Source organism: Lipotes vexillifer, unplaced genomic scaffold, assembly GCF_000442215.2.
Source record: "Lipotes vexillifer unplaced genomic scaffold, Lipotes_vexillifer_v1.1 scaffold169, whole genome shotgun sequence".
Taxonomy (NCBI): Eukaryota; Metazoa; Chordata; class Mammalia; order Artiodactyla; family Lipotidae; genus Lipotes; species Lipotes vexillifer.
Genome location: NW_006793375.1, coordinates 1,309,010 through 1,319,436, shown reverse-complemented (window position 1 = coordinate 1,319,436; position 10,427 = coordinate 1,309,010). Strand labels below are relative to the sequence as shown.

General features: G+C 40.1%; 2 protein-coding genes across 2 annotated transcripts in view; one reads left to right on the top strand and one right to left on the bottom strand.

Annotated features, from left to right (window-relative positions):
- The window catches only part of FANCB (FA complementation group B), a 25,233-nt gene extending 24,569 nt beyond the window's left edge, over window positions 1-664 (bottom strand). The window contains exon 1 of the mRNA XM_007466339.1: window positions 177-664. Coding sequence (XP_007466401.1) covers window positions 177-664 — 488 coding nt within the window. The remainder of the gene's footprint in view (window positions 1-176) is intronic.
- MOSPD2 (motile sperm domain containing 2) overlaps window positions 663-10,427 on the top strand; it is a 61,423-nt gene continuing 51,658 nt past the window's right edge. Inside the window, exons 1-2 of the mRNA XM_007466335.1 lie at window positions 663-671; window positions 831-900. Of these exons, the coding sequence (XP_007466397.1) occupies window positions 663-671; window positions 831-900 (79 nt within the window). The remainder of the gene's footprint in view (window positions 672-830; window positions 901-10,427) is intronic.

The following is a 10,427-nucleotide window of genomic DNA, read 5'->3' as shown; positions in this document are numbered from 1 at the left end:
GCTCTTCCGCAATAAAGGGACTAGGGGAGCAAAACCCTGCGCCGCCACCACCCCCTCGGCGAAGGCTGGGTCAGGGAACACGCCGCCGGCCCTACCTCAGCGTGTGAGGCTCTAGCACACCGCAGCCGCCAGGTCCCCAACGCCGCAAACCCGCTCAGTGCCAGGCGGCTCCAAACCTCCCGCCCGCGCGCTGCATCTTGGGAGGCCCAGGCCGGAGGCTGCGTCCAGCGCAGAGAAGGCGGAGCCTGCCTAGAGGCCAGAACCGGGTTGCCAAGGGAGGCTGAGGAGGCGAGGCCTCCGGGGAATGTTGTGAAAGCGAAAAGCAGGAGGAGCTAGCCAGGGCTGAGCTTGAAGACGGAAGCGCCCGCGATCCGCCGGTTGGCGGGGGCGGGTCCGCAGTGCAGGAGACCTTGGGGGGCGGGGCCCGAGCAAGAAGTGAATGGGAAGCCAGGTTGAGGGCCTGGTCCCGCCTCCATTCCCAGGCGGCCGCACCGGATTGGGCGGTGCGGCGGCGCTGCTGCCCGCCTTCCGTTATCACGCGACCGCCTCCACCTCCCGCCCTTCCCTTTTTACGTCCGGGCCGGCTTGCCCTGTGATGAGATAGTCGCACCGCAGTCGTGGAAGTGGCGACGGCAGCTGCAGTCACGTCCGCGACCGCGACCATGGCCGAGGTGAGGAGCCGACCGTACTGCTGCCGAGCCCCTCCAACTCGGACCCCGAAGCCGCCTCTAAGCCTCGGGGGCCGCGCGCCCAGGTGCAGGTGGGCTGGGCAGCGGGGAAGTGGGATGGAGCGTGTAATGTCTAAGCGTCCCTTCGTGTCTCCCTTGTAGTATCAAGCCCAGAATAAAGCCAAGCTCATCTCTGACGTCCGACGGAGGTTCGAAGCTGAGTATGTGACAGGTGGGTACCGCAATCTCGGTGTTGAGGGCAGGTGTGCAATGAGCGTCCCCAACTTTGCTGGAGTCATTAGGGACCATTTCGATCCTCACGGGGTTAGGGACCGTGCCCTCCACGTTTCCCAGGTTTTATGCTCCGTAATATGGCAAGGACACTGCTCCAGTTGGGCAAGTGATGCGTCCATTGATTCCTAAAGGGTTAACGTAAGTTGGAAGTGTTTTGAGCGTCTCGAGTTTATGGAACTTGCAGGACACTTGTCAGGCCCTCGGCTCAGGTGACACTGTACCTCTGATGACCTTTCACGAGCAACAATTGAGAAAATGAACCTGGAAACAGCTGTAATACTACTCACGTGTGCTTAATTGGGGATCTGAATTCCTCGGCCATTTTGCCTAATTGCACTTCCTACAACCCAGCAGGCTCCCCACGAAGTAGGCCCTCTCGTGCTGGAGCAAGTTCTTATCTTTTCATCCCACACTGTACATAGCAAAGTACCTGTGAGTCCAGAATTGATTTATTGGGTGAACGTTCTGTGTCCAGATGTCACAGATAACTTGAGTTGTCCAGTATTTAACTGATGATTTAATCTTTGTACAGTAATTTTCAGAAGCCTGCAGGATAATGTAGTATAAATATGGAATAAGTACTCTAATCCAGACCCTGCCACTTACTAGCTTGCTTGCCTTCTCTGAGCCCCTGATTCCGTAAGTGTGAAATGTGAATACTTAGGTTAGGAGAATTAAATGAAAAGGCATATATCAAACTGTGTAGCATGGGGTTAGCATATAGTAGGCTCTCAGTATTTTTCCTCAGTAGTCTTTTTGGTTATGTGAAAGGAGTTCAGCTTCTACATCTTGACTTTAGTGCCGAGCGGAGGTTCCCTACAGCTTTAGACTGCCCTAGATGGTATGTCAGTTAATGACCTAGAACAAATAAAGAAGTATGTTCGGAATAACCTAGTCAGTAAATCTTTTCATCCCTCCCTGTCAGTTTTCTTCACATTCCAAACTTTGTACCAGAGAGTTGCAAAAGCACTTGATTCACTTGTAGCCCAGAGATCTCATTTCTAATAAGATAGCTGGTTCCAGTAAAGAGAGAATTCTAAAAACTTGCTTTCTGTAGAAATGTAACTCTTAGAGCTACATGGTTTATAACGTTGTAAGAAGTAACCCAGAACTTGACCTAATGAGCCAGTTCTCCCTAATGGTCATTTACTTAGGCCCGAGGGAGGAAGTAGGATATAGTCATGGAATTTAGCGATAGATAAGATCTTGAAGGTCATCTTGGTCCAACCTTCTCATTTTTACAGTGAAGAAAGTGAGCTCTAGAGAGATGAAGTGATTTGCTCAAACGCCCTAGTGTTAGTAGCTAGGCCGGGGCTGGTGCTCAGGTCTTCTGAATTCACTCTAGTGATCTTTTGGCAGCACCGTCATGTCTAATTAGATCATGGCACTCCCCAGCTTGAAACCCTTCAGTACCTTTCTGCTGTGTTTAGCATAGACCCCAATTCTTTATGGTGGCCTACACTGTGAGGCCATGTATGCTCGAGCTGGATGAGCTCCATCCTCATCTGTTACTACTCCTCTTGCTCAGTACAGATTTCACCACTGCCCACAGGAAGAAACGTATTATACGTTGTAACTTAGTGCACACGCACACACATAACTGAAGCAAAAGTTCATTAAAGAATACTTATGCTGAAAACCTATGACTCCCTGATACAGTGACCCACAAAATTGACATCCCATCCTACAATTGCGACCCAGAGTTTGAATAACATGACCAGCCACACTGCTGCTTTTATGCGCTTCAGATGGACTGAGTCTGTTTCCATCTCGGGACCTTTCCAGTTCTCTGTGCCTGGAAGGCTCTTCATAGGGAGTGAGCATGGCTACGTTCTTCTTTTCTTTTCCATCTTGGTTTACATGTATCTGAGAGGCGTTTGCCAATTATTAAGTAGCTTCCCTGTCTTGTCTCCTTTATGGCTCTTACCATAACCTGTAATTCCCTGTTCATTTGTTTCCTTATTGTTCATTTCCTTCAGTAGAATGTCTGTGGGTCTGGGGCAGCCTGTGGGCCTTGAGGGCAGGGTCTGACTGGCCTCTGTATACTTATCACAGCTCTGAATACATAGTCATTGATTGAATACAGCAATGCTTAAATGCATACATATGAAGATGAGTCCAAGTCTATATTAAGAGCTGTCCTGACCGTCTCCCCTCCCCCACCAAAATCTGGCAAAGAGCAGCCCTCACAAAATGTCTCCTAAAGACCAGTGTTATTTCAAAGTAAAGCACTGTCTGGCATTAAGTATAGGGAGGGTTTTGTCACACCTGGGTATGTGTGAATGTATGTGGGTGAGTTATCTGCATAGCCATTGCAAATATTAATTTAATTAATTTAAAGACTTGCGTTGGAAAGGAAAGTAAAAATTCTTTAAAGACTTTCTCCCCTTAAAGTTTCAGTTGTTTCCTGAAATACAGCACTGGGTAAAGGTAGAGTAGGAAAGTGGTGAAAAGGGCCTTTTGATTTGCCTGTGTTCTCCCTTTCAAGTTTACTTTTTATAAGTTAGGTGTTGAGAACATCCACTTTCCTCCTTCCTCTGTCTTTCATTTTCCCCTTTCTCTTATTGTTAACAATATTTTGTTTCAGAAGAGGCTTAAGGCAGGTTTAAGCAAACATGATGTTTTTCCTAAAGGAAAATATTTACTATTTGCAAGTATGTTACCTTACACACTGGCTGTACTCCAACACCTCTTTGGGGGGTAGGTTCTTGGGAATTCCGAGCATGTTTTTGTTTCCACAGAAATTAAGTTACCAATTATGGATAGATTTGCAGCTGCAAAAAGAATAAAATCTAAGTCCGTAATTGTTGTAGCAGTACTACTGTTTCTGTCCTCATTGTTTCTGTAAGAAATTTCATGCTGAGTCTCCAATGAGAAACATTTTCCCTTCTCTCTTCCTCCTTCTTGTGGCCAAGGAAAGAGACTAATCCCTTGTGACAATAATGTATTCAGTTCCTCGCATACTATGTGCTTAATTCTGGGAAACAGTGTGTCAATATTAGAGAAAGAGCCAAAGAAGGATAGAGCCCCTTCCTGAACTACTACAATCTAGTAGAGTCATTAAAACAGAGCTCTATCAAGAGGAATGAGTGCTAAAATCATTTCTGTAGGAGTCAAAGAGCAGGAAAAAATCACATCTAGTGGGGGTGACTGGGTTAGCACCGAGTTAGAAAAAACTTCTTAGAAAAGGTGGTGTTTCTCAAGAACTTTGGAAGATGCTAGAATTCGGCTAGGTAGAGAATGTGATCCAGGTGGCTCAAATAGTCCAAGCTGAGATGCTTAAGTGAGAAGGTGTGGGGCTTGTTCGGGAAGCCATAGGAAGTCCGCTTTGATGAGCCTTAAGGAGTGTAAGCATACCTGCCTAAAAACAGTGGGAATATAGCGTAGAGAGCCTTGGCCACCAAAGCGATGCGTTTGTACTTTATTGAGTTGGAAGGGCAACTGAGAGGTTTGTGGGTTTTGTAATTTTAGGTTTGTTTTCTGACTCTATAAGTATATGAATTCATTTAAATAAATTTGGGTGATGCCAGAAACAGTCTGGAGAATCTCCCATAAGCTTATCATCCAGAGATAGCTCTTCTAACAGTGGGTGCATTTTTTTCTGGCCTTTCTATACGTTAAAAAAAAATAGTTAAAGGTCATTCTGTATGTAGTTTTTCTGTGTTGCATGTTTTTATTGCCATGTTCTTATTTCCCCATATTACGAAGTAAGCCACGTTTTACATTACTACTTAATATTCAGTTCTATAAATAAAAGAGAATTTTCTTATCTTTTATCTGAAGAAGTCCCTTTTGGACGTTTAGATTCTTTCCAGTTTTTTGTGAATACCATATTTTGCACAGTAGTTCAGATTTTTTCCTTAAGAGTCATGTGTAAAAGTAGAATTGCTGGTTTGAAGAGTGTGAACATTTGAAGCTACTTCGTATGTATGCTTCATTCTCCTCCATGCAAGTTGCACCACGATTCATTCCCACCAGCACATATGAAAGTGTTAGTCTCACCACAGCTTTAGGATCATTTCTTAACTCATGCTTCTTTGTTTGCATTTGATTACTAATGAGAATAAACTTCTTTTCATATGTTTACATCCATTTGTAGTTTAAAATTCTTTTTTCTTTAGTATGGCTTTTAAAATTGGTTTGGGCTTTTCTTGTTGATGTCACTTTGACTTTTTCCCTTTTTTGAATATTCAAACTCACCCATTCCTTTGTGGTTTCTCCCATTGCTGTTAAGTTTAATAATTGTCTCTCATCCAATAACCTTTTCTAGTCTTTTTGTTTTGTCTTGGCCTCTTATTTTTAATTTTGAAATATCTTTTATGTACAAAATGTATAAAACATGAATGAAATAAACACCCATGTACTCACTATTCAACAAAAGAAAAAGAACTTTGTGGGTATCCTCAAGCCGGCCATTCACAGGGCAGCTGCTTATGCTACATTTGCCAGTTACTCGTTCTCTTGCTTTTCATTAGCTTTACCACCTGTGACGTATTCCTCACCAGTACTCTATTAAGTTTACCTCTTTTTTGAACTTGAAATATCAATAAAAGCTGAATATTCTTTTTCCATGACTTGCTTCTGTTGCTGAAGTGTCATTCATACTGTAACTGATTCCTTTTTATAGCTGTGTTGTAGCTCACAGAATGAAAATGCCAGTTGATGGATTTGGGGTTCTTTCTAGATTTTACTATTATGTAGAATGCTGCTATAAACATTCTTAGATATACCTGGTGCCTAGACTTCGTCTAGGGCAGCGGTTGTCAAAGTTGGTCTAGGAATTATAGTTCCTTGAGCCCATTTCAAGGGGCTTGAGACTCCAAAACTATTTTCATAGTAACCCTGAGACATCATTTTCCTTTTTCACTGGCATTCTCTCACAAGCATACAGTGGCGTTTCCCAGAGGTTACATGGCATGTGATGATATTGCTCTGACAGATGATAGAATGTGTGCTCGTGTGTCCTTATATTTGTTTTCTGTTATAATACCTAATATAGTAAGTACCAGTAAATATAACCCATATGAACAAAGAAACAAACTCTTTAGAGCCCTCAGTTATTTTTAAGAGTGTAAAAGGGGTCTGGAGACCAAGAAGTTTGAGAACTGCTGCTCTAGTTTGTAGCCAACAGTGAAATGGGTGGGGAGTAGAATAGGCACACGGTCCACTTTACTAGATAATGCCAAACTAGTTTCCAAACTGATTGCATCTGTTTTAATTTTAACCAGCACTTTTTGAGTGTCCTTGTTTTTCTACATCCTGAAATCTGGCATTGTTAGGGTTTTTTTAAATTTTTGCCCATCTGATGGGGGTGTTGGGATATCTCATTGTGGTTTTAATTTGCATTTCTTTAAGTACCAGTGAGTCTGAACATCTCTTCATATCTTTATGGGCCATGTGGTTTCTCTTTATGAAAATCACTTCTTCAGGCTCTTCTTGGCCCTTTGTTCGTCCATATAAATTTTAGAATCAGTTTATCATGTTTTTGCAAAAAAAAACCCAAAAAACAAAACAAAACAAAACCTCTTTTGGGATTTTGAGTGGAATCATGTGAAGTCAGAAGATCAGTTTTGGGGGACTTGACATCATCTTGGTTAAATTTTCTAAGAACCTGGTATACCTATCTGCTGAGCTCTTCCTTCTTGAAAGATTTATAATTTTCTCCATAAAGGTTAACCCATTTTTGTTCAGTTTATTTCCAGATACTTTATATGTTTTTTTTTATGGTGGTTTAGACAGTATCTCTTCAGAATTTATTTTCTAAATGATTGTTGCTGGTTTATAGAAAGTACATTTGCCTTTTTTACATTAATATTGGACTCAACCTTACTAACTCTTATTAATTTCAATAATTTATCTCTAGATAAGTTGTATTTCTATGTAGACAATAATATCACCTTGAAATAATGATAGTTTTCTTTCTAACTTTGCAATTTTTAGAGCTTTAAGTGCTTCTGTTTTATACTCACTGGAACATTTAGAACACTGTTGAATTGAAGCATTGATAAAAGCCTACTTGTCTTATTCCCGGTCTTAGAGAGATACCCCCGAACACGATCTCTGTAGATATCTTTTATCAAAATGAAGAAATTTCCTCTGTTCCTGCTTTGCTAGTTTTGGGGTTTTGTTTGTTGTTTTGTTCCCATCACAGCTGAGGGTTGAATTTTACTAAATGCATTTTCTTCATCTATTGAACACATTGTATCGAATGAAATGTTCACTTGGTTTTTCGCTTTTAATCTGTTAATATGGTAGATTATATTAATCAGGTTTTTAAAATATATTGCTGTAGTCGGTTAGCTGATATTTTGTTTGGGCATTTTGCATCTGTATTGAAAAATTTGCCTGTAAATTTCTTTTCTTGCACTTTTCTTGTGTGACTTTGACATTAAAATTATGCAACCTTCATAAAATGAGTTAGCAGTGTTTTCCTCTTTTCTACTCCCTAAAAGGTATGGTCATTGTGGAGTTCTAACCTGGTTTCCCATAAATCACCCCTCCTCCAATTGATTATTGTTGTTTTATATATTAGTGGTTGCTTACATACCATGTATTTGCCAATATCTTTATCTATCATTTCTTAAGTTTCAGATTTTTTATCTGGTATCATTATTGCTTCATCTTAAGTATAACCTTTAGATTTTCCCTTGGTGAGGTCTTGGTGGTAAACTTAATTTTGAAAATGTCTTTATTTTCTCTGTTTTCTTTAAATTATGCAGTTAACCTTGCAGAATGCCTTCGTCTTATTAGGCTGAGGGAGACAAAGTAGTTAGAGAAGTAGAAAAACTAGGAAACGTTAGTATCATAGATGATCTCTGAGAGGAGAATTTCAAGGACAGGAAGATCAGCAGTGAATAGAAGGAAGCTCTGTACGTAAAGGTACATAAAAACGGGATTGTTCTTATCAACTGCCCTCTGGAAAGGAAGGGTGTAAGGAAAATGGCATTTAAAGTGGAATTAGTATAGCTGATTGACTTTGTTATAAAGCAGAAACTAACACACCATTGTAAAGCAATCATATTCCAATAAAAATGTTAAAAAACACAAAGTGGAACTACACTCCTGGACGTTTTACGTAAACTCTCTAGATTATGAACCATCAGGGATCAGCTCAGGCTTTATTCATCTTTGCGTCTGGAATTCCTAGCTCTCTTTTGAGCTAACATATGGTGGGTGATAATAAATTAGTCCTCATAACTAATGAATTATGTATTATCCCCAAGAGAGGAAGCCTTTAGAAATAGGTAGGTAGACAGACAGACAGATAGACCCACACACACAGGCACTTGGATTTCCTTAAATTCTACTCCAACATTCTCCAGGTCAACCTTTTAAAGTTCTCATGATCACAAGAAGAGGAAAAGATGTGTTAAGAGTTTATCAAGTTTTGTCCTTAATACATGTCTAAAACTATCAAGCCTTTGATAATAGAGAGTATAATATGATGTTGTAACTTTATGTGGGTACAATATATATTTGTGCTCTTGGAACTTTTGCAAACATTCACCACATATTAAGTCATAAAGGAAGTCTCAGAAATTCCAGAGCAGCTAGATCATACAGACCATATTCTCACCCCATTAGGCAACTAAATGAGAGGTAAGGTAGTTAAAAAGAAATCAAATGTTAGGAAACTAAAATAACACCTCTAAATAACCCATGGGTTAACAACTTTCCTGCATTGTGTGTAATTATTACTTCTGCTAAATAACTCGTAGGGTAAAGAGGATATCACCATGGAAATTTAAAAATACTTAAAAGCTGAGCAAGAGAATATCTGTGGTCTCACTTTCATTTATTAGAAAACAAGGCCCAATAAAAATCAGCTAAAGATTCAATTCAAGGAGCTAAAAAAATGAACACGAGTAAATTAGAGAAAGTAGAAGGAAAAAAGAGCAGATATTCATGGTATAGGAAAGAACGACAGTAGGTATAATAAACCTAAGTTGGCCTTTTGAAAGAACTAGTAAACAAACCTCGGATGACTGATTAAGAAGACAGGGAGAAGGCAAACACACACACTAGGAACAAAAAGCAGATAGAATTATAGATGTGGTAGAGATTTAAAAAAATCATAAGAATTCAATGACCAGCTTTATCACAGTAAGTTAGAAAACTTAGATTAAGTGGAAGACTTTCTGGAGAAAAGAAAAATCACCTAAAATTGTCTCAATGAGAAGTAAACAACCTAAATACATCAATGACTATTAAAGAAATTGAATTGATAGTCACAGACCTCTACCACTCTTCCCACCCCACCATCACAAAGGCACACACATACACATAAGGCCCAAGGTCTTTTGTTAGCCCCAGGAATGCAAAGATAATTCATAATCAGACAATGCAGCAGAGGAATTTACCACGTTAGCAAAATGCTTCTCAGTGAAATTTTTGAACAGGCACAGTTCACAACCAGAACTATAAAAAGGTACACATTGCAAAGTGTCTTACATCTCTTGTGCCTCTTCACTCCCTCTTCCTCTTCCTTCTTTAGCCATATTTGTTTTCTGTTTCTTTTTTCTATATTTGTTTAAGCAAATACAAACATTTGCAGTAACCAAGTTAAATGAGGGAAAATGTTTATTTCAGTAAAGACAGAAAGCACACTGGCTATAATTCACCTTTATGGAAAAAAAAAAAAAACAAATCTTTTACCAAACAAGATAAACTTTCTTAGCTCTGAAGTGTGCCTTCTAAAATTCTACAGCAAAGGTCATGGTTAATTATGAACCTTTAAAATGATTCCCAGAGTGTCAGGAAAAAGACAGTGATCTACAATATTATTTCTGTAACTCTACTGGATATAAAATAACCTAGTTATCAATATGGCAAGGAATATAAGAGGTATAACGTTTGCCAGTCTTGTCAGTATTGGCTCATGGTAGCAACACAAAAATCTCTAGGCTGCTTAATAATCTGATAGAAGAAATATACAACTTTTTCTCTTTTATGGAGAAAATTATAAAGTATTATTAAAGAACATTGAAAACAATCGATCAAAAGGGAGATAAGTCATCCAAGATATAATATCTCGTACATATCCAGCATATGAATTCAGCTCTTCAAGGATAGGAGCTTAAGCACAAAGCACCTCTCCTCTGTACAACAGACCAGAGGTCAGCTAAGTCCTGTTGTCATTGTTGTTGTTTTTTAATAGCCCTTGAGCTAAGAATATTTTTTGTATTTTTAAAGTGTTGCTAAAAAAAAAAAAAAAAAAAGGAAGAATCGGCAGCAGAGGCCATATGTGGCTTCAAAGTCTAAGATACTTAGATGTTTACCATCTGGCCCTTTAACGGACAATTTTGCCTACCCCTGTAATAGGCCCGTAGTTCTCAAAGTGTGGTCCCTGGGGCAGCAGCAGCATCCTGTAGGAACTTGCTGTAAGTGCAGATTCTGGGATCCCACCCATGAATTAGACACTCTAGAGGTGGGGCCCACTTATCCCCCTTTTAACAAGCCTTCCTG